Consider the following 25,354-nt stretch of genomic DNA (forward strand, 5'->3'; position numbering starts at 1 on the left):
ATGTATTTTGAGATGAAAATAGAGAAGAAAGAAACTTTTCACAAGGAATGTTTTTATTATAAAATCGGTTTCTCTATGGGGGAAAGAAATTCCAGATTTCTTTGGGATTCCTATTGTGCTTTTTAATTTTGTCAAACACAAGCAAAAAGCTGCTAGGAAATACCTAATGAAAACATATCCTATTATTCAATAAACATCAAACTAAGTGTCTTTCTTCCTTCTTAATTTTGGTACTGTCAATTCCAGGGGTGCTCTACTACTGAACTTCATTCCCAGCTCTTTTTTTAAGTTTTATTTTGAGACAGGGTCTTGCCAAGTTGCCAGGGCTGGCTTCTAATTTGCAATCTTCCTGCTTCAATCTCCTGAGTCACTGGGATTACAGGCATGAGCCGCTGTGCCTGGCTATTGTTTTTTTTTTTTTTTTTTTTTAATTAGATATTTATGGTTATATGCAGTAGTTGGGTTCATCCCAACATACTCAGACCTAAGTGTTCTTTAGTACATGCTTTCCTTAAATTTTCTAATAAACAAACACTCTATCCTTTTAATTGGTGCTGAACTAATGAAAAGAAGACCATTGTTAAATTAAATAAATCTAAACTCATGAAATAATGTGGAAAAAAATACAAGCAAGAGTCCTAAATTACTTGTGCCCTCAGGTGAATTGTGGTTAGTGCATCCTGGTGTGTGTGGTTAATGGAAAGAGACTCCTGGCCTGAATGTCAGAAGTCCTGGGCTAGATGCCTAGCTGTGCCCCTTTTAGTCAAATTATGTCAAGTGGATAAGCCAACCTCAAATATGACCCTTCACACTAAAATTCTGTATTGATGACTGAATTTTCTGACAACATATAGACCAGGAAAGTAAATCAATTTAATTCTGTGGAGATAAAGTCTAGAAAAAGAAAAGCTGAAATTCAATCACTTCTGCACTTCTGGAAAATACTTACACGAGAATCTGTATTTAAATTTTACATGTATATATGTGTACATATGTGTGTGTGTGTATTTTTTTTCTTCTTTTTTTGTATAGGTGAGTGAATCCAGGGGTACATAACTACTGAGCCATATCTCCAGCCCTTTTTTGTATTTTATTTAGAGGCAGGGTCTCACTGAGTTACTCAGGGCCTTGCTAAATTGCCGAGGCTGCCTTTGACTGGTGATTCTCCTACTTCAGCCTTCCAAGCTGTTGGGATTACAAGTGTGTGCCACCACAATTTCCAATATAATTTCAAAAAACTTTCCACTGACTAGGGATTTGAATAATCAGTTCTACTATTAATAGGACAGAATTACTTGTATTGGCACACACCAGTACAAAAAGGCACCAAACACAAGAGAAAGCAGAGAGCGAAATGGAGAGGCTGAGAGTTTACTTCACAAAGTGATGTGAGGCATTCTAGAACTATGTGCACTCACACGTGTATCATTTCAAGCAACACCAAAGACAAAATTTGGGAACATTTGGTGAAGCACTTTCAGGCAAAGGACATACCAGGCAGCACTCAGAGAAGGACTTTTTAGGAAGCCGTGCAGGAGGAGGTGGGCCCTGATCCCACTCCCAGAATGCCATGGAGTTCTGACAGACCAAAAGTTCCCCGGAAGGCTAAGAGGATGGAATAGTGCCAGTGATAGAAAAGCGAAAAAAAAAAAAAAGAAAAAAAAAAGGATGGGGGGAGAGAGACAAGCAAAACAAGCATGCATATGATAAAATCATAGCAAAAGAGAGGGGGAAAGAAGAAAATACAGTAGCAAAAGAAAAGCACAGAACAGGAGATGCTTCAGTTCTTAAGAAAATGTTTAATTTAATCACATATGTATGAACACACCAACAAAAAGTGACAGATGTTTGGAACGACTGTTTTCTGCTTAGTTTAAAAAAAATAGTTAACAGGTTTGCTGATTGCATTTTTCTTTTGATCACAGAAAGAGTCAAAACTTACATTATTCAAATGTATAATACAGTTTTATTTTCAAAGACTACAAACAAAACCTTTGGATCTTAATTTAAAAGTAGTTTAAACACTTTTATGGTGGTGTCACTAAGCCAGGGACAAAGCATACATCTTTACTTACTAAATTTAAATTATATTTGAAATTTAGAAATGTCTGTTTCTGGCAATTTTTTTTCTCTATAGGAGACCAAATGACCAAAAATATAACCTAAACACAGTCTTACTTGATGTAACACACAAAAGACTTCTCTTAGTGCCCTATTTCAGATGTATGGAAATTACAAATATGGAAAAAAGGTATTTTCTGGTACAAGTCAGTACAAAATGATTAATATTTTAAAATATAACTGAACTGTTTTTTTAAAAGAACATGAAAGAATTTGCATAATGACACCTGCTGGCTTATTAAGCCTAGTTCCTGGCTCTTGCATCCTGACACAACAGGCAGGCAGCCCACATACCTCCCTCAAGTCGTTGTCCAGTCCAATGTGCTCGGAATGCTGGCGAAGGCGCTCTTTCCTGCGCTGTGTGGTGGCGCTCCGACTTACCCAGCGACTGAAAAAATAACCACACCCCAGAGGGTATAGATTAAGACAACAAGCTAAATAAAAACATGTGGTCTTTATCTTTAAAATAAAAATAATGAATTGTTCCACACAGCTGATGATAATTGTTTTTAAATTAATTCTTTAAAAACATATAATAGGTTTAAGATACAATTAAAATACCATAAGATTTACCTATTTAAAGAATACAATGCAATGGTTTTGCTATATTCACAGATAATATACAACCATTATCACAATCAATGCTTTTTAACAACTGAGGTTAAAAAGGGATCAAGGGTCAAAAGGGTTGGGGGTGTAGCTCAATCATAGCACTTGCCATTTGCCTAGCATGTATAAGGCCTTTGGTCTGAGTCCCAATACAACAACAAAAAAGAGTCAGTACATGTTAGACATATATATATATATACACACACACAATGACAAATCTGTTCTTACTTGAGTCTTTGACTATGTTAAACATATAAGAGATGCCTCTGTGTACTCAAAGTAAATATTACAGGTATTTTTTTAATACAAAGGAGAATATTCTCATTTCAAAATTTATAATTATTTAATTCTAGTGTTCTAAAAGAACAAAAGAAATTCATGAGATTAACCTTTTTAAAGGAATAGCTTCCTTTTTATTTTTTTGTTTTTAATTTAAATTTTTTCTTTTCCTTTATTTTTTTTTAAAGGAACAGCTTTCTAAAATTAAGATTCCAAGAAATAAGAAGTGAGCCCTCATCTCTAAAGTCTAAGAGTTAGATTAAATGACCACTGTTATTCCTTATAGCTACAAAATTGTATGACTGTGTTTCTGTGAAAAGGCAGGCTGTATTTATCAGATATCTCGGGAAAATTATATATGTGTGTGTGTCTATACATACACACACACACACACACACACTCAATACCAAAATGGGCAGAAAAATGCGTTGGAAATAAAATCTAAACTCTTTCCCATGGCCTCTAAAATTAAACAGCCAGGCCTTTCTTTCTGACCTTACCTCATGTCACTTTCCCCTCAACTGACCAATTTTTAATATAGTGATTTTCATTCTGTTACTAAATGCTTTATTAATAAAATTAATGCTAGTTCTATAATAGTTTCCTCTGGTACTGAATTGTTGGTATCCAAATTGTATTTCAGTTTTAATACTCTAATTTTATTACCTTTGCTTTTAGTTAATAATGATTTAACAATTAACATGTTCTGGGTGGTGTGAGCATCTTAAAGAAATATTATAATGTTTCCCTTATTCAAAGGTACTTTTGTGGCCACTCTAGCTATCTAAAGACTATAGATCAGTTTATAAAATGCAAAATACGCAGCTATATCATCCTCAATCTTTTACCTCAATCATCTTTATTCAGAGAAGAATTTGGAACATGGCCAAGTTTTCTTTCCAACAAGGGAAAACACAAAGACTACAGGGACAACCTAACCTTACAATTCTGAAAGTCCCCTGAATCAAAATAACTTTGCTCCCACTCCAATTTAACCAAAACCAGAACATCATACTAAATAAAGTGACCATCCAAGACTCTTGCACCTCAGAAATCTTAACCTCTACTATCTTACCATCTCTTGTTACATTAGTTCTTCCTTGCCTTGATTCCCAAGTAGAACCCCTTTTGTGTTTTCTCTTCTTTCTGTTCTGAGCCTAAATCCTTGGGGAAAGCACCTAAACTTCTCCACACTAACACCCTCTCCTCTGTAATGATCATTTCCTTTCTATTTAACCTACTGGAGGGAGCCTCAAATCCTGAATGAATGCTATTGTTATGGTTTACACTTGAGGCGTACCCTAAAAGCTCATGTAGCTCATCTGTGAGACAATGAAAAAAGTTTAGAGTTGAAATGATTGGTTTATGAGAGCCTTAACCTAATCAGTGCATTAATCTATTTTAATTGATTAACTGGGTGGTAATTCTTGGCAGGTCAGTGTGGCTGGAGGACTTACATCACTAAGGGCATGCCCTTGTGATATATTTTTCTCCTAGTGAACAGAGAACTCTCTTTCTGCTTCCTGATTGTCATATACTGAGCTGCTTTTCTCTACTACTCCCTTCCGCCATGATGTCCTGCCTTATCTCTGGCCCAGAGCAAAGAAGTAAGCCATCTATGGACTGTAACCTCTGAAACAATGAGCCCCAAATAAAATTTATTCCTTTTATGTTGGTCTTGTCAGGTCTTTTGATCACAGCAAAGAAAAAGCTAACTAAAACAACTATCCTTACTTCCCTATTCCCTAGTCTCATATTAGTTTGTTGATTTCCTAAATGAATTCCCATAAATCATTATGTCTGCTCTTTATTAATTAATTATCTCTTATCCCCCTCAAAGACTATTGTACAACTTTTCATTTCATCTAAGTACCACCTCTCAATTGATCAAAGTAACATAAAATCTAATTCTTTTTTTTTCGGGTACAAGGGATTGAACTCAGGGGCACTCGACCACTGAGCCACATCCCCTGCCCTATTTTATATTTTATTTAGACACAGGATCTCACTGAGTTGCTTAGTTTTTGCTGAGGCTGGCTTGGAACTCATGGTCCTCCTGCCTCAGTCTCAGGAGCCGCTGGGATTAGAGGCATGTGCCACTGCACCTAGCCACAAAATCTATTTTCTTTTTAACACAAAATCTAAAACTTATTTTTAGAACAACTAAACCACATAAATAGCTGTTGAATTTATACAATATAAGGGAAGTGATGAACATATATTAAGAAACAAAATGTATAAAGTACTAGATGTAGATCTTTGACATAAGAGTTCTTGACAATAGCCCTGAAGCAAAAAAGGTCAGTCTAAGACAATAAAATTTGTTTAGGGATTAAAACAATTAAGGCTAAACTGGGTGTGGTAGCATATGTCTATAATCTCGGATATTGAGGAGGTTGAGGAAGAAGAATTGAAAGTTTAAGGCGAGCTCAGGCAATTTAGAAAGATCCTGTCTCAAAATAAAATTGAAAAAAAAGTTGGGGGAGGGGGCTGAGTGTGTGGCTCAATGGTACAGCACTTGTCTTGCATGTGCAAGGCCCTGGGTTTGATCTCTAGCACTGAAAAAAAAAAATAGGGCTAGGGGGCAGGGTAGTCCAAATAAAATAAAAATATGAAACAATATAAATACTAGCTAATAAACTTAAAATGAAGAAGCAAAATGTAAATGGTAGAACATTTTCCTTGGTAAGCAAAAGTGGAAAAGGCTTTAGGAAAACAAAATTATAAAGATTAACCTATATAATATAACTAGCTCTTACTATGAGCTCTGAGGGACAAAAATGTCCTACTTAACTTTGTTTTTAAAATGGGGAAATAAGCACTGCTTAAGAAAATTATTATAAAGTCCAGACATTCCTGGTCTTAAGTAATTTATTCATTCCTTGCATTATTAAGCATTTTTAAAAAATATTAAAAAAAAATTTTTAGTTGTAGTTAGACATAATACCTTTGTTTTATTTATTTTTATGTGGTGCTGAGGATCGAACCTAGGACCTTGCACACACTAGGCGAGCGGTCTACTGCTGAGCCACGACCAGAGCCCATATTAAACATTTGTTAGTAAGTATAATTTTACCACTGATGATCACAATTGCTGAAATACTTAAGACCGCTTGTTTCTGTCTTGGAAATAGTATATTAAATTCTAACAAATATTACTATATATTCATCCATCCAAATAAATCTCTTATACTCCAATACATACATTGGTACAGTACTTATTAAACTAAACCAAATGTTATCAGCACACATTACAAAGATAATTTACTGTTTTCCTCTTTCTTGACCAATAGAATCATGATAAGCATCTTGGGGAATAAAAACAAAAACTTCTGCAACACAGTTCAGCAGATCATCTGATAGGTAGAAACACCACTTGTTTCACTACCTGCCTTCTGAAAATTCAGGTGGCAGTGCCACTTCATTGTGAGTACCTAGTTTTTTCTTTCTGGAACTGTGGATTGAACCCAGGGTTCAAACACTAAGCCACATTCCCAACCCTTTTTATTTTGAGAGGAGGGTCTTGCTAAATTGCTGAGGTTGGCTTTGAATTTATGATCCTCCTGCCTTTTCCTCCCAAATTGCTGGGATTATAGGGGGGATTACAGGTGTGCACTACCACACCCAGCTGTACCTAGTTTTTTACTTCAGTCTTCTATCCCATTTTTTCCCACTGCTTGGCTCCTTTATACTTTATTTCTGAGCCTCTTTAATAAGGAGATCACAGATGCTGTAGAAGTATAGAATATTTTCACATGAGAAAAGTGGCAAATAATTTCAGTTCCTCCAAGGTTCCCAAGCTGAAGAATGAAGTCAACATACTTTATATACAAACAGAGATACATGTCGTATATGTATGTATTAAGAATTATAATGCAAAAAAAAAAAAAGAAAAAGAAAAAGAAAAAAGAACAGTGTTACCTTAGATTAGGGTAGAGGGAAGTGAAAGAAGGGGAAGGCAGAGGATGTGGGGATAAGAAAGACAGTAGAATAAAACAGACATCATTACTTTATGTATGTATGTGACTGTATGACCAATGTGATTCTATAATAAGCATACTCAGAAGAATGAGAAATTATATCCCACTATGTATATGATATATCGAAGTATTCAAGTGCATTCTACTGCCATATATAACTAATTAAAAAAAATAAAAAATTTAAAAAATGAAGTAAATTCTAATACTGCTATTTCAATTCAATGCTCACTCTTTCCAACTTATAGCATATCTATTAATATTCTTTTCTTCCTTTCTTCTAAACCTCTTATTATTCACTTGATAATAAAATAATAGTATTCACTTATAATCAAGAACTTACCTAACCCAAATATTATAATTGTTTTCAGTTCTTTTTTTTTTTTTGGCAGTGCTGAGGCTCAATCTCAGGGTTTCACACATACGAGGCAAGTACCACTGAGTATACCTCAAGCCTTCTTCTTTTTTTTTTTTTAAACCTTTTTTTAGTTGTAGATGGACACAATACCTTTATTTTATTTATTTTTAATGTATTTTTTTTATGTGGTGCCTGGGATCAAATCCAGTGCCTCACGCATACTAGGCAAGCGCTCTACCACCAAGCCACAACCTCGGCCCTCAAGCCTTCTTTTTAAAATTCTAACTATATTTAGATATTTTCTGAATGGTCTCATCTACCATAAATGATAGGGTTTATCTTAATTTTTGCTTTGTAATTTTTTTGTACTTGATACCAAAAGATGGTATATGAACTAAATCATGTTCCCCACAATGGTATGCTGAAGTCTTAATCCTGGGTACCTACGAAATGACTATATTTGGAAATAAGTCTTTGCAGATGTAATCAAGTTAAGATAAGGTCATTAAGGAGTGCCCCAATTGCATGTGACTGGTGTCCTTATAAGAGGAGGAAAATATGGATACAAACATAGAAAGAAGGTGAACATGAGAAGACAGAGACTGGGGTTATGTTATTACGAGCCAAGGAGCTACTGGGGCTACCAAAAGGTGGTAGAGGGGCTGGGATTGTGGCTCAGTTGGTTTTGTGCTTGCCGGGCATGTGTGAGGCCCTGGGTTCAATCCCCAGCCCTGGGGGACTGGTAAGCAGGTAGGTGGAGTAGAAGGGTGTGGAAAGTAATAATCATCCCCTAAGAGTCCTGGGAGGTGGCAATAATCCTGCCAAAAACTTGATTTCAGACTTCTAGCTTCCAGAACTGTGAAATCCACTAAATTTGTAGTATTTTGTTATGGCAGTCTAAAGAAACTAATATTTAGATGGTAAAGGTACAACTTTTAAAAATTCCGTTAGATTGTATTAGCATTATATGTAAACAGACATTTAAAGTGTGGTCCAGGGTTTATAGAAAAAAAAAAAGGTATTCACTAGTACACTGTTCTTTTAAAAAAAATATTTATTTTTTAGTTGTAGTTGAACACAATACCTTTATTTCACTTATTTATTTTTATGTGGTGCTGAGGATCAAACCCAAAGTCTCGCATGTGCGAGGCGAGCACTCTACTGCTGAGCCACAACCCCAGCCCACTAGTACACACTGTTCTTTGGGTGAAAAAAAGCCACCAAAATAGATTAATGTGATTTTGAAAAGAAGCCATCACATAGATAGAGTTTAATGGTGACAGGCTGCTTTAATCAGAGTTGCAAAACATCCCACCTTTCATCAACTAGTTAATTAAAAAAGGTGCTTACTTGTTATTGGTTGGTCCTGTTGCCAAGACATCAGACTGTAACTTTGGAAAGAACCCTTGCTCATATTTGCCTTGACCAATTTTCATATCAAGTAGATGTGGGTGGATTGCAGTGTGATCCATTTTCATCAGTCTTTGCTCAATTGATTGGGCTATAAGTTAAATATGTAACAGATTAGAGATATTTTATTGCTAAACCTTCAAAAATAATGCTTCTTCAACTCATGCACATAGAGAATTCAATCATACTGACACTGTGAAACAGTTTTACCAATCCTCTTCAGAAATCATATCACATATATATAGAAAGGTTAATTTTAAATAAACATTAGATGATTAATTTTCATTACTTTCTTTGTCAAAAGTATGGTAGCTGGGTTGAAAAATCTGTAATTTAGTACTTAAACAATTTTATTAAAGTGGGATATTTAATATGCTTAACAAAAATGATTCTAGGTACAACATTAAAGAAAATATTGGCAAATAAAGTATTTTCTTGAGCTGAAAGACAACGTAAAGGGAAGGAAGATGCAAGTATAGTAAGTAGTCTTGTTACTTTCTTTGTGTAAAGACTCATTAAATATTCATGGTTCTCCATCAATAACAACAAGGAACTGTGTGAAGTTTATTACCTCACTTTTAGCAACATTCACATTCTTCATTAGTAAGAGTGATTTAGGAATGTTTATTAGATCAAGAAGGTAAAGCAGAGAAGTCAAATAAGCAGGCATTTAGAAAATGTCCAGAGAATAAGAAATTGTCCTTTTGGAGAATTAAAATAGGTCAAAATTAAAAGACAGGAATTATTCAACACTGTTGTAAAACACTTTAAATTTAGTAGTGTTGGAGAAAGTCTCAAAGACTCATAAAATAGAAAGTAATCTATTTTTACTGGTAAAACAAACAAAATCCTGATTTTTCTACCATTGAGCTATATCCCTAACCCATTTAAAAAAATATGTATCTTTTAGTTTTAGGTGGACATAATATCTTTATTTTTATGTAGTACTGAAGATTGAACCCAGTGCCTCATGCACGCTAGGTGAGCACTCTACCACTGAGCCACCCAGCACCCTAGCCCATTTTTTGAATTTTGAAAAAGGGTCTTGATAAGTTGCCAAGGCTGGATTCAAACTTGCTATCCTCCTGCCTCAGCCTCCCAAGTAAGCTGGGACAATCCTGATCTTAAGTGTTTTTATCAACTGAATCTTCAAGAGAAAATATAAGAGATTAGGTCTCCAATCCTTTCATTAGAGATCACTAAAAAGTGATAATATGCAGTAACTGTGGCTGTGTGATAACTAGAGCAGACTATGGGAACTGCTGATCTTGTGACTTACAAAAACTAATAAGGTAACTAATAAGGTATTTCATAGAATTCATTTACTTTCCCCCTTTTCATTGCCAGTAGACTGAGTCCTGCTGGTTATTCCCCAAACATATTCTAAACTTTTTTTTTGGAGAGGAATTCATCTATGACACTTTGCATTCTTGTCAAAATAATACGCTTATTGCCACTGGCTCTACTTAAGCCAATTACTGGTGTTTATAGTTGTACTGGGATGCTGTATTGAAGTTAACTACTGCTCTCCATTGTTTAAACTTCAAAATATTAGACATTTACTTTAAGCTTCTCTAATTTTCCCTCACAAAAAGTATGAATTTATTCAAAACCTTGAATTGCACTGTTTTTTTTTTTTTTTGGTGGTGGAGTACCGGGGATTGAACTCAGGGGCACTTGGCCACTGAGCCACATCCCTGCTCTATTTTGTTACTTTCTGCAATGTTACTTTTCAGTGATTATATAGCCAGTGAATACTGAACATTCACAAATTATCAAATGCCTGCTTTGAGAGGTCAGGTTCTGTTGTTAGACTTTTAAAGATTTGTGCCAATACTGATTTGCAGTGGTTGGTAAAGAAAAAAAAAAACTGTATTACTATCCACTTCTTGTCTTTCTGCACAGAGATCATGAGGTTCTGGTGCCACAATATCAACAGCAGATAGCCTGTGCCTAAAGAGTTCACCTGCAAATCAAATTCTTTTTGGTTAGAGGCAAAACAATAGCAAAAGTATCCACATGTACGTGTACACACACACACACCGTCAAAGCCAAAAAACAGAATGAAACCTTAATACCCAATAAAAAATCAATGTCAACAATACCCCAATCTCAATTTGGGGGATGAGAACAATTTTACCTGATAAAGAAGTAACTGCACCATTTACGAGAGATTAGCAGTTATAGTCAGCTGTCTTTTACCTTTTAAAAAAAATTCTGATAAATTAAATTCCTGGGAGACTACTGCCTCAGCCTAATCTAGTTTTCATATATATGAAGTCTACAATACTACATTTTCAAAAGAGTTTTACGTAATTTCTGTGATGACAGTGGGAGTGCCAAATTCTGAGAGATTCTATTTTAATGAAATTCTGTTTTAATTGGATTTTTTAGAAGGACATAAATTAAGGAATTGGTGCTTAATTCCATTAAAAAAAATATATATATATAAATTGCATATATTTAGTTGTAGTGGACACAATTATCTTTATTTATTTATTTATTTTTATGTGGTGCTGAGGATCAAACCCAGTACCTCACACATATGAGAGAAGTACTCTACCACTGAGCCACAACCCCAGGCCTATTTTAAAAGTTGTGTCAGTAAGAGAAGAAAGAGATTTGTTCAATAATTACATTTTGACATGGCTATTAAAACAATGGAAGTCATAATATTCTTTGGATAAGCATAGACAATTTCATTCTACCTCAATTTCTAGGAACACAGAGGTAATTGCTATTTTCTGAGGGGCTTCCAAGGATCTACCCTTATACATGGGAATATAACAGGGTGATGGTTCAGAGACCTTGATGGCACCATAAAAGATTATTTACTACTTCCTTTCTTAAATGTGATAAAACTATAGCATCACTACTTCTGATCTATTTAAATAATGTGGGAAAGGCAAGCAAATAACAAGAATGGCAAAGAAGCTCCACATTTGCTATCTCCCTTTTCTTTTCTTTTAGAGAGAGAGAGAGAGAGAGAGAGAGAGAGAGAATTTTAATATTTATTTTTTAGTTTTCGGCGGACATAACATCTTTGTTTGTATGTGGTGGTGAGGATCGAACCTGGGCTGCACGCATGCCAGGCGAGCGCGCTACCGCTTGAGCCACATCCCCAGCCCTGCTATCTCCCTTTTCTTTGGCAGAAAATTTGCTCTCAAGCAATTCCTACATTTGAAAGGAAAAATAAAAAGGAAAGGGCACTCGGGTGATAGATTTCTGTTTATTTGGCAAAGAATGGGTTAGGAACCAGGCAAAAATGTATAAAATTACATGGATTGGTACATTTCAGTTTTTTCTTTTTTTTTTGGGGGGTGGGGTGGTACCAGGGGTTGAACTCAGGGGCACTTGACCACTGAGCCACATCCCCAGCCCTATTTTGGATTTTATTTAGAGACAGGTTCTTACTGAATTGCTTAGCACCTCGCTTTTGCTGAGGCTGGCTTTGAACTCATGATCCTCCTGCCTCAGCCTCCCAAGTCACCAGGATTACAGGCATGTGCCACCATGCCCAGACTGTCACATATTTTTTAAAAATATTTATTTTTTAGTTGTAGCTGGACACAATACCCTTATTTTATTTTATTTATTTATTTTTATGTGGTGCTGAGTATCTAATCCAGGGCCTTGCATGTGCTAGACAAGTGCTCTACCGCTGAGCCACAACCCCAGCCCCTGTCACATAGTTTTTCATTAACTGGAATAGCTAACAAGGAGTAAAGCTTTAGGTGCTAGAATCAGCCAAACCTGGATTCAAACTATGGTTCCACCAAGAACTATGTAACTATAGGCAAATTCCTAAATGTCAGTTTTCTCAGCTATAAAATGAGGACAGAAATAAAATAAAATAAAAAATAAGTTTGCCTATACCTCCTTGTTGTTAAGCTCAATGCAAAAATGCATGTAAAACACTTGGTCTATAGTAGGTAAACACTGGCTGTTAATAATTGCTAAGCAAAACTGGCCAAGATTCATAATTCTATGAGGGGAAAAACTGGTGTCAGGGATCAAAGAATCTCTAATTTGAATGTAAAAATCTAGTGATTTAATCTCAATAAATGAAGCTATATAATTAATGGTACTAGTAAAGCAAATATACCATTTTAGTTATGCAAATTAGACAGCATCTCAGATTTGCCATTTTAAATTAATACTTACCTTTTCTTGAAAAAAGACAAAAGAGGTGAGAGGTAAAAAGGCAATATCAATAGCAAGCTAGAAATTTACATTTTTTTCTACTAAAGCCATAAAGAGAATAAGAAAAAAAAAACACAGGAACCTCCTGGTTATACACTATTCAGTTTATTATTGTTTTTCTTCTTTTGACTAAGGGAAGAGGACTGTCAAGCAGGAACAGGAAATCACAGAAATAGAAAACTATAGAAAGCACTTCTTGGTATAATAATCAAGATTAGCCATGGTATCTTAGACAGAAAATGGATTTTGTGGTATTTTAGACCAAGAATATGAAAAAAGAAATAATCATCGACTTTAATTTTAAAAGGCAAGGTAAATGTACCTGCTTCTTTTAAAGTGCTGCATTTCTGATATATAGATGTCCGTAAGGTGGGTGCCCTTCCATTGTACAATCTTATCTTCTCAATCCGAGAATCAAAGACTCGAAGCAAAGGATCTTTCTCTTCCCACTGAGACATAATTTTGTTATCAATAAAGGTGGCAAACATCTGTGTTTCAATGAATCGTGAAAGAAATGGCAGATAAGGCTCAGGTTGGTCAGAAAGGAAAGAAGCCTGTAATGAAATAATTGGCAAATTATTACCATCACAATACTACATGACACATGGGATAATTATCTGTTGCTAAGGTTATTCTTTTTTAATCTTACAACTATAAAACTGACACATAAAATTAAAAAGTCCTTAAAATCCTACTCTTTATTCCTTTCTTACATGCTGATCCTAATGACCATTATGCAGACAAGAGGGCATCACTGGTAAAAGAGAGGGTTAAGTTGCTATATAATTGTCAATCATCCACTTCACTTACCATTAAATTTTGATCCCTCTCCCCAGTGAGTAGTTTCTTCTCCTTTCTATTCCTAGTTTATGCAATCCCATAAGGCAATGAGATGATTAACTGATGCAATGAGATATATATTAGCAATAATTTTTTTAAAATGACCACATAGAATTTGTGCTTATGGGTGAAATTCTTTTGTTCTTCAAGTGGATTCTTTTTAGGCTGTAACTCTTTTAACTCAAAATCAAACTGCTTGCAGACCTGTGTTGCAGTCTGGGGTTAAACTACTAAAAAAAAAAAAAAAAAAAAAAAAAACCATTGCCTGAAAAATCATTATAAGCAAGCTTCTGGAAAACATATGCAACAAACTGCACGTTCATATTACTAGCTTGTTTAATGTGTGGAATGGTTCAATAAATTGTAATCAGTTTCTCATCTAAAGTATTCACTTCTTTCTGTTATTCTTCAGGTATATACATCTAGGAATTTTAGTCTCAGTTTGGTATTAGGGGAAATTTGGAAGTGAATTACTATTTCAGTCAGTGGGCTGGTTTTGCTTTACTTTCCTTTTGAGTAGATGAAGTATGGCACAAGCCAGAAGGTGAAAGATGAAAGGGTAAGTTCCAAATAAGGTTACTTTGTCTTTCCCTTTTTTGGGGTACTGGGATTGAATCCAGGGCCTCACATGTGTTAGGCAAGCACTTTACCACTGAGGTACATCACCAGCCTTTTTCTTTAAAAATTATTTTGACACAGGGTCTTGTTAAATTGCCCAGGTTGGCCTTGAACTTGCAATCCTCCTCTCTCAGCCTCCTAAATAGCTGGGATTACAGGCATGCACCACCTTGCCTGGCCTAAGGTTACTATTCTTAATACTCATTAGCTTCTTTCTAGCATATTTTGCATTCTGAAATTTCCAAGGACTTTAAATACTTCCTTATAGAAATGTACACATCCAATCTTTGTACTTCCATAGTTCAGATGTTACTTACATAAATCCAAATGACTAGAGAAAGATTCACAGTATCTCTAGAAATCAGCTCAATTCCTCAAAAGGCATTTTTTTGTTATTGTTGTTGCCAGGGACTGAACCCAGGCCTTTGTGCATGTGAAGCAAGCACTCTACTGAGCTACATTCCCAGCCCTCCTCAAAAGGCATTTTATAGATAAACATCAATTTTACTTTTTATAGGGCAAATAGTCTTTTTAAAAATAAAATGAGCCATATGTATCTGGCTTTTGAGTTTCAGACATCATAGACTACATACAATACTTAAGGTGGGGAAAAAAAAGACTTGGGTTGCAGAGCTAATATGTCTTACATACTAGCCTTCTGGAGTGCAACATGAAACTTTCATTTCTTAGGGGTAATATAAAGGCAATCTCACTTCTAGATTGAAGCGACATAAAACTTAAGAAAGAAGAAAGTAAAAAAATTAAAAAATAAAAAAGAAGGAAGAAAGTACCAGAGCTTGACTTAAGAATTTGAATTGCCCCAAGGATAAATTATGAATGTAACACAGATTAGTTCCAGGCTAGATAGGAAAAAGTATAGGAAAAAAGTTATGGTAAATGAGAAAGGAGTCTAAGAGTAGGAATACATTTGAAGAAGTAAAATTTCTTAAATTACAGAGTTTAAGCAAACTGGGTAAGGTGATGCATGCCTATTAATCTCAACTAGCTGGGAGGCGGAGGCGAGATTGATTCACAAATTTAAAGCCAACCCAGGCTATTTTACAAAACCCTGGCTTCTCAAAATAAGAAAAAAGGGCTAGTGATGTAGCTCAGTGGTTGAATGCTTACCTAGCAAGCTCAAACCCTGCCACCTTCACCTCACCCCAAAAGTTTAATGAAATGGAGTAATCAGCAAATTCTGACATTCCTGGCATATTATTCTCCATCAGAAAAAAAAATTGATGAAATCAGAAAATATTCCATTCTACCTGTGTTTACACAAAATTTTAGTTAATACTTACTTGTCAGATGCTACAAGGCTGTACATTAGCCTCTTAGAGTGCATCAGCCCTTCTGGGAGGTCTTTCATGACCAAAAGATTCCACTTAGTGAGTGAACACCATGATTCATTTTTATAGCATTATTATGCCTCAGCAATCACGCAGGCAGGGGCCTGAACTATACCCTAGTGACTTAAAGGAGTTAATGCACATCTCTAAGTGCTTTTGTCTGGGGGAGGAAAAAAAAAAGTCTGAGGAATATGTAAAGAAAATCTGGTAGAAGAATACAGTAAACCTTAGGGAAAAAGCTTCAATAGGAGAATCAAAAGCTAGTGTCATTTTTGTCTTTCTTTCCCCAAAACTTTGGAATAGTCTTAGACTAACAGTCATAAAACCTGATTTGTTCACTCTTTATCTCTTATGATCCTAAAATGAAAAAAAAATTGCCTTTTGAAACTAAATTATTTGTTACCTTTATATGGACACATTGTGATCCCATTAAAGGATGAAGGTTAAATATAAGAATTGGGATTTCTTGGGCTGGGGTTGTGGCTCAGTGGTAGAGCATTTGCCTAGCATATGTGAGGCCCTGGGTTCAATTCTTAGCACCACATATAAATAAAAAGAATACAAGTATTGTGTCCATCTTAAAAAAAAAAAAAAAAAAAGAAAGAATTAAGATTTCTTGGGGCTGGGGATGTGGCTCAAGCAGTAGCACGCTCGCCTGGCATGTGTGCGGCCCGGGTTCGATCCTCAGCACCACATACAAACAAAGATGTTGTGTCCGCCGAGAACTAAAATAAATAAATATTTAAAAAAAAAAAAAAAAAAAAGATTTCTTTATAAAGGAATAGCCTTCATTTGACTAGATTTGGTCATAAGGGTAAACAAAAGCCTTACAAGGTCAGGCAGTATTAACAGATTTGAAAAAGCTGTTTGGAGTTTCTATAATTTACTTGGATGCAGTAGCGCATGCCTGTAATCCCAGTGACTCAGGAGATTAAGGCAGGAGGGATCACTAGTTCAAAGCCAGCCTCAGCAACTCAGTGAGACCCTGTGCAACTTAGCAAGACCCTATCTTAAAGTAAAAAATAAAAAGGACTGGGGATGTGGCTTAGAGATTAAGTGCCCCTGAATTCAATCCCTGGTTAACTCCTACCCCTCAAAAAAGTTTCTATAATTTAAGCATTGTCAAAGTACAGAAAATTTTAAATTGAGATTATAGGTTATTTAACAGCCAGTCTTATAAGCTGGTTGGTTTGCCTTTTTGTAAAATTAGTGTAAAATATTGGTGACAGAAAGTGCTTAGTGGGACAGGAGAGGGGAAAATTTTGTGTTTAAAAAAAGTTAACAAAATCAAGTAATGTAATCAACTAAGAACCATAAAGAAGGAAAACTATGGCTCATTTACTTTGTCAAAGTTCTGCATCTGTTCCCGGTTGGTCAGCCAGGATTCCATGTCCTGGGCAGTTTGAATCACAAATGCTTCATAATCAGCAAACATCTGTGTAAAGCGGTTAGCAAAGACCTCTCTCAGCTGTACATTCAGCTGGTAGTCCCTCAGTTCTGCCTCTTCACACTGCAGTTTTAAATCCTTTTCTTTTTCACCCAGAGAAGCAGACAGGTCCATTTTTTCCACAGTCACACCAGTCCTCTTGGCCAGAGCCTGCAAGCGGGCTATGGTTTCATTGCCCTTCAATAACTCATACATGCTGATATTATTAGTGGAGACATTGCCATTCTTCTTGTCATTGACCAAATCTTTCAGAACCAGATTCTTCAGTTTGGTGGCACTCTCACTGCAATGTAAGCTGCCCTCAGGAGGAATCCCAAATTGAAGAAGAACTTCAGAGAGCTCCTGGATAAAATCCACTTTATTGGGGAACTGTGGAAATTCTTCAGGCAATTCAATAAAATGGTTGTCAATGTCCACAAAGCACAAATTAGCCTGAAATAGAAAAAAGGAATACAAAGGTTAAATTTTATATCCAGAAATACTCTTGCCAACTATTATAAAGAAAAGCACAGATTATGCTGCATTTGGTTTTTTAAATTCTTACTTTTTCCCCTTATTATTATTAGTATTATTTTTAGGTACTGGGTATCGAACCCAGGGGCACTCTGCCATTGAGCTATATATCTCGACCTTTTTTTTTTTCTTCTCCCCAGACAGGGTCTCACTAGTTGTCCAGGCTGACCTTGAACGTGTAACCCATCTGCCTCAGCTTCCTGAATAGCTGGGATTACAGGCATGTATTACCACACCTAGATTATTTTTGTTTTTTTACAATGTCTTTTATGTTAACCATTTCAAGGTTCAATTTTTTGTGGTGCTGGGGATTGAACTCAGGATCACTAAGCACATTTGCTACCACCTACCACTGAGCTACAACCCCATCCCCTGAGATTATTATTCTTTAAAAAATAATTTCTTTTGCCAGCATTTTTCCCTAGGTAAGTATTTGCATACCATATTTAATAATATTTTCATAACAATATTTTATAATAATTTCATAATATTTATTCATGAATAATTTTCTCTGGGTCTCAACAATTTACTATAATCTGACACGAATCTCTAATATTTGGCATTGATCAGGCATTCCTAAATGGGTAAAGGGACCCAGAGTTGCATGATCCTACACATGAACATTATTGAGTAAAATGCTCATAATGAGCTTTATCATTCTTTGTCATTATTCCATTGCTTAAACAACATCTATAATTTAGAATACATAATAACTGCTAAAAATTAGAGCTCTAGTACCCACAAATGGATGAAACTGGCAAAGTTCAATGCAATTCACAGATAATCCACAAATTTTCACTTTAACAAAATTAGCTGAACTTTGCAGAACAGCAAAATCATTTTAGAGGTCATTAGACAAAAAAGCAGGAAGCAGGGACAGGGTTGTGGCTCAGTGGTAGAGCGCTTGCTTAGCATGCGTGAGGCACTGGGTTAGATCCCCAGCACCACATGGAAATAAACAAATAAAATAAAAGTATTGTGTCCATCTACAACTAAATATATATATTTATATATATTTAGGGCACCAAACAAGCAGGAAGCAGCTAGGTGTGGTAGCACATGCCTATATCCCCATGAATTGGGAGGCTGACACAGGAGGATTGCTAGTTCAAACCCAGCCTCAGCAACTTAGTGAAGCCCTAAGCAACTCAGCAAGACCTTGTCTGTAATTAAAAAAAAAAAAAGGGTTGGGGATGTGGCTCGGTGGTTAAGCATTCCTAGGTTCAATTCCTGGTCACACACACACAATAAAAGCAGGAAGCAGAAAGAGGTGGGAGAAGCAAGTGCCTGGATAACCAGTGATTAATTAAATAATTTGACTCATGAGAAATAAGAAGAAATGTATTCTGTTTGCTTATACTCTAGATTTGAAATTTATTTCGACTAAAAGGCTTTTAATATATATAAACATTTTTCAAATAGATACAGTAAATTCAAGAGGCCAAGTACCTGAATAAAATCCTGATTATCCCCTTGGGGACCTGGTAAACAGTATTTTTTACCTTTACTGTCCCATACTTTCTTGATCATAACGAGGTTATCAATGAAAAAGATGACTGAGCTCCTAGAATTGGGGGGGAGTAGAGAGAAGTGGGGAAAGCAAGGGCACCAAAGATGTAGCTCATCACATAAAACTGATTCCAATTACATCAACAATTGAACACAGAATATGTGTAAGCAAACAAAACAGGAAGCTTCATCTTGAGTTGAGTTTTCTCCTTTCCCATTAGGTAACCAAGGAGAGAATTCATACTGTCTTCTGATCCCACATGGCAAGGTTAGATAAAAGGGTAAGTAAATAGTTGGGTCCTCCCCCCCTCCCCTTTTTTAATATTTATTTTTTAGTTGTAGTTGGACACAATACCTTTATTTTATTTATTTTTATGTGGTGCTGAGGATCAAACCCAGGGCCTCGCACATGCTAGGCAAGCGCTCCACAGCTGAGCCACAACCCCAGCCCCCTTTTTCTTCTCTCTCTCTCTTTTTTTTTTTGGTTGTAGATTGACACAAATACCTTTATTTTTTCTTATTACTTATTTATTTTTATATGGTGCTGAGAATCGAACCCAGTGCCTCACATGTGCCAGTCAAGTGCTCTACCACTGAGCCACAACCCCAGTCTCCCCTTTTTCCATTTTAATATTTTTTTTTTCATGTGAGAGGACAGAAAGCTAAAAGTATAGTGACATTTCAAATTAAGCTCAATAAACCCCCAAGATTTCCTACTTCTATACAAAACTAAATAATAAAACTAGAGCCTAATATAATCTTTATAATCCAGTCCTTCAATCTTGCAGATGAAAAAATTGAGGCCCAAGAACTTGGGTAACTTCCTGGCACCTGCTCCAAATATGTATCCTCAAAACAGCCTGGGGGTTCTTTGTGATTATTTTTTTTTCCCTCATCTCCAATGTCAGTAGATTTCTCTAAATAAAGAGCTGAAATGTCAGATCTTGCTGAAGACAGTAGTGCTTCCTACAACTTTCTTTAAATCCACATCTTTATGTGTGTGTCTTCCATTTCTTGAAAGTAGGATACACTGAAAGACTTAGAGGCAGAAAGTAGGTCACCATATTAAAACAGATGATTCAATATCTTTAAAAATGGAAGAAAAAAATTCAATAACTTGCTAAGTGTTAACCAGTAACCTTTCTTTTTTATTTTATACTATCTTCTTCATTAATGCCCTCTAACTATCCTTTTCCATTCCTCTCCTCCTCCCATAAAGAGAGAGAATAAAACATTTTCTGACATAAAATTTAAAGCTTATTATGCTCACGGTATCAGTGCTGAACTGAGTGTGTTGTGCCAGTGGGAGTTCCGGCAACAGAGATTAGCCAGTCTTCATGCTCCCACAGAAGTCTCCCATGCCCTCCCCTACACCTGCTTGGAAGGGCCCAGAAGGGCTCTGATTATTATCACAAAGTAGAAATAGGAAATACAAATTTGTGTTATTAAAAATTATTGAAGAAAAGTTATTTTTTCTAAAACAAATATGAATCCCACTAAATAATTTACAAGTTGTTTCTTCTCTCTTAATACCATTAAATTTTAAAAAATTCTATTAGAAAAGCTCAAGAAGTATTACATACGTGATAAAAAACAGACTCAAACCTCAATTTGACACTGTTTGGGGACTAAGTACTTTGTATATCTACTGATCAACATAACCCATAAATCTTCATGATATGTAATTAACTCAAATTAAAAGTAAAAAAAGTTCCCTCAAAAGTAAAAGGTCAGGGCTGGGGTTGTGGCTCAGCAGTAGAACACTCGCCTAGCACGTGTGAGGCCCTGGGTTCGATCCTCAGCACCACATAAAAATAAATAAATAAAATAAAGGTATTGTGTCCAACTACAACTAAAAATAAATAAAAAAAAGTAAAAGGTCAAATAATTGAAGCTTAATTATTTCTTCTGTAAGTAGAAGCATCCTGATCTCCTCTATATATTCTTAGTTCATTTATTCCTGAGTATTTATTTAACCTGCCTGTGTGTTTTTGTTGTTGTTGTTGTCGTTTTATCTTAAGTAAAAGTATAGCAAAGTTTATTAGAAGGGTGGGGAAAGATGGTCTCAAGGGAAGAAGCAGATATCTTGGAGAAGAAATTGACTAACCTGTGTTATTGATACTTAAATTTTTTTGTTATTGTTTTGGAAAGCTGAAATCACCTCGTTTATCTTGAAGCCCCCTACAATTCTACACAAATAGTGTCTGTTGAAACCCTCAGGTGATGGTCACTTGAGGGAACACCAAAGAGGTAGGCATGGGGGCTGGGGACATAGCTCAGTTGATAGAGTGCTTACCTCACATGCACAAAGCCCTGGGTTTGATCCTCAGCACCACACACACACACACACACACACATAGGCAGGAGCAGTAAATACTTAGGAATGTGAGCTGGGAGAAGCTTTCCTCAGGTTTATTTATAAGTGATCTAGGTTCTGAGTGTCTGAAATTAAGATGTCATGAGGATAAGCCAGAGGAGATCATTTAAAATTTTCTCCCCTGAGAATATAGCTCAATGGAAGAGAGCCTGCCTAGCATGAATGAGGCCCTGGGTTTGACCCCCAGCACCACAAATAAGAAAATAAAAATAAATAAATAAATAAAATATTCCCTCAGAATCTCAAGGCAAGGTACAACAAAAACAAGGTGGCAAAAGCAATTCTGTTCTCAGTTTTTATTTTTGTCTATCACTTTGAAGATGAGCAAAAACAGTTAAAAGTGAGGTAACATTCTATGCAGTTAATTTTCAGAGTTACATTCTTGAACACTCACTTTCCCACCCCGCTCCCTAAAAAATTATATAACAAATGGCTACTTGTGCCTATCATTTTGGAGTCATGGGGAAATGGAGTGGGTTGTTAATTATAAGTCTATGTAGTTACATTAGTTACCTAACAACTAAAATCATACCTTCTTGAAAAACTCATTTTTGTACACTTAGCATTTTTGTAACTATTTTTGGAAGCTTTATCACTATTTTTAGCCATTATTTTATTTATACAGTTTTTTGGGAAGAGGGCGAGAAGTATGAATAGTGAGTACACTTAAGTCACCTTTTTTTTTTTTTTTTGGTGGTGCTGGGGATTGAACCCAAGGCCTTGTGCATGTGAGGCAGGCAGTCTACCAATTGAGATATATCCCCAGTCCCTTTAAGTCGTTTTTAAAAATGGCTATTTTTTTTTAAAGTTGTAGATGGACACAATACCTTTATTTTATTTTATTTTTATGTGGTGCTGGGGATCAAACCCAGTGACTCACGCATGCTAGGCAAGTGCTCTACCACTGAGCCACAACCCGGCCCCTAAAATGGCTATTTTTATACTACTTCCTCTCCCCAAAATTATGTGAGGCAGATATTCATCTCATTGTAAAATGATACCAGAATGAAGTAATACACTGTTAGCCTTTTCTTCCAGAACAATGGTGCATCTAATTTATAGTTTCTATATAGAAACACTGTTATTTTTTTTAACAGCTAATTCAGGTAATTTCATACTATTCTATTAATAGATGGGTATATGTATTTATTAATAGTGTTGAGGGCTAAGGTTATGACCCAATGGTAAAGCACTTGCTTAGCATTTATAAGAGGGCCTGGTTTTAATTCCCAACACTGCAAACCAATCATCCAATCAAACAAACTGACCCTAAAATCTAAAAAAAACTAAAATAAAATAAAATAAAAGTAGAATTCAACTTGTGAGTGAAAAATTAGAAAATCCCAGTGATCATTATGAAGGCTTTTGCAATTTTTAACTTATCTTTAGTCAGAGGATACATGTAGACATAGAAAAATTTCCCAATTACATCTATACCAAGGTGGCATTTAAAAATTTGTCAATAATTATTTATGTAAAATGGAAAGACAACTTTTACATACTAAATAAACTGTCTTAAGAATATAATTTGCCAGCCAGGTGCGGTGGCGCACGCCTGTAATCTCAGTGGCTTGGGGGGCTAAAATAGGAGGAAAGCGAGTTCAAAGCCAGCCTCAGCAAGAAGAGAGGCGCTAAGCAACTCAGCAACATGTCTCTAAATAAATAATACAAAATAGGGCTGGGAATGTGGCTCAATCCTTGGTACAAAAAAAAAATTTAATTTGTTTAATGTACAAAATAGATCAGATACTCAACAAGAAACTAAATGTCTTGTTAAATCCTCGCCCCCCAACCCCAGTACTAAGGATCAAAGCTAGGGCCTTGCATACAAGCTACACCGCAACCCTAAGTCTATTTTTGGGTGTTGGTTCTAGGCATTGAACACAGAAGACTTCTGCCTGTGAGCTACAATACAAGCTCCTTTTTTAAAATTTTATTTTGAGCCGGGTGTGGTAGTGCACACATGCAATCCCAGTAGCTTACGAGGTTGAGGCAGGAGCAATTTAGTGAGGCCCCAAGCAACTTGGTGAGACCCTGTCTCAAAATAAAATATAAAAAACGGCTGGGGATGTGGCTCAGTGGTTGAGGGCCCCTGAGTTCAATCTCTGGTACCAAAATATATATATTTATTATTTTATTATTTTGGTACTGGGGGTTGAACCTAGGGGTGCTTAACCACTGAGTCACATCCCCAGCCCTATTGTATTTTATTTAGAGACAGGGTCTCACTGAGTTGCTTAGCACCTCGACACTGCTGAGGCTGGTTCTGAACTCTTGATCCTCCCCATCTCTGCCTCTGGAGCCACTAAAATACAGGTGTGCACCACTGTGCTCAGGAAAAAAATAACTTTTTATTTTGAGACAAGGTCTTGCCAAATTGCCCAGGCTGGCCTCAGACTTGTAATACTCCTGCCTCAGCTTCCTGAGACCTGGAATTAAGTGCATGTGCTACCATGCCCAGATGTTTTTTTTTTTTTAATGTTTTTTTATTGTAGATGGACACAATATTTTTGTTTTTATTTATTCATTTTTATGTGGTGCTGAGGATCGAACCCAGTGCCTCATGCAATGCGAGGCAAACGCTCAACCACTGAGCTACAACCCCAGCCCTCTTTTTAAGTCTTTAAAATAAAAACACATTTTTTCTTGAAAATTTAAGGGATTTACTTCTTCAAACAATGATATTCTAGATTAGTTCCATGAAAGAGAAAATAAGAAAATTCAGGGAATAAAGATGTAAAATAAGAAGCAGAAAGAGGAGAACATGAGCAAGTCCCAGAAGAACAAGGAAACTTGCCCATATATTTTATATGACCTGAAGTTATTTTCTCTTGAACAAAAATGTTAATTTTGGTAAGGAAACATTCCTTAGAATAAAAGTCAGCAGTGGATGATTATGGGAATCATTACTAGGTATAATGGCTATGGCTTAGTGTGTTATTTTAAACTCACTTATTAAAATGAGAATCTCTACAGGAAATAAGAACAAATAAAAGTGAAACTCAGCATGAGAGACTGTATTAAGAAAGGTGCTAATTAAATAGCTAATAATATAATGTAATTAACCATTTTGTGTTTTTTAATAGGCCATGGCATTATCATCAATATTTCATTTCAAAAGCTTTACAGTACAATTCTAAGTATCATTATCAACAGCCAAAAATTAGATTCAAAATGCTTTCAAGAATTCTTGCTTATTTTTCCTCTCAAACAACATTTCAAAACAAAGCACACTGGAAAGATAGTAATATTAAGGTGGCAAAAAGCTAGGGCTTAAAATTTTAGTCTAGCTGACAAAGCTAAGTTAATATTTGGAACAGGTTGATAATTGGCCTTATGACTGCAAACAGAGAATAAAGCATTTTATGTTTCCATTTTCCAGTTTGCTAAAAGATGTTATTTTTTATTTGATGGGAGGTAAAAAGTCAAATTCACCTCAGTTAATACAATTTTAAAGGATGTCAGATCTGGGATGTGTCATTTAAAAATAAAATTTGTAACAAGTATGGAAAAGAAATGAATGTTATTAGAATACATCAATGATGATTATGACTACTATTGCTCCATTTTCAAACATTTATAGGTGTAAAAATACGCCAGTGTTCTGTTTTGAACTATGTTTAATTAATGGCTATCGTGTAGTAATCATCAGATCATGGTCTGCATTCTGTGGCTCAGGTTCTACCTTAGCCATACTTGGGAGATTAAGGAGAGCCAGAGAGATAAAATCGGATGAAGACAATG

The 25,354-nt window shown here is 35.7% G+C and overlaps 1 protein-coding gene across 8 annotated transcripts in view; it reads right to left on the reverse strand.

Annotated features, from left to right (window-relative positions):
* Window positions 1-25,354, reverse strand: part of Dennd5b (DENN domain containing 5B) — a 185,584-nt gene that overhangs the window by 55,885 nt on the left and 104,345 nt on the right. For 4 of the 8 annotated variants that reach the window (XM_046435723.2, XM_046435724.2, XM_058576322.1 and 1 more), the window contains 6 exons: window positions 17,107-17,643; window positions 13,280-13,511; window positions 10,634-10,720; window positions 8,695-8,845; window positions 2,416-2,509; window positions 1,495-1,605 (listed from right to left, as the gene is read on the reverse strand). In XM_046435723.2, coding sequence (XP_046291679.1) covers window positions 1,495-1,605; window positions 2,416-2,509; window positions 8,695-8,845; window positions 10,634-10,720; window positions 13,280-13,511; window positions 17,107-17,643 — 1,212 coding nt within the window. The remainder of the gene's footprint in view (window positions 1-1,494; window positions 1,606-2,415; window positions 2,510-8,694; window positions 8,846-10,633; window positions 10,721-13,279; window positions 13,512-17,106; window positions 17,644-25,354) is intronic. The other 4 variants (XM_046435727.2, XM_046435729.2, XM_046435725.2 and 1 more) reach the window with 3 other exon arrangements.

Source organism: Marmota monax, unplaced genomic scaffold (genome assembly GCF_021218885.2).
Source record: "Marmota monax isolate L192 unplaced genomic scaffold, Marmota_monax_Labrador192_F-V1.1 WCK01_AAM20220418_F8-fsc00012, whole genome shotgun sequence".
Classification (NCBI taxonomy): Eukaryota; Metazoa; Chordata; class Mammalia; order Rodentia; family Sciuridae; genus Marmota; species Marmota monax.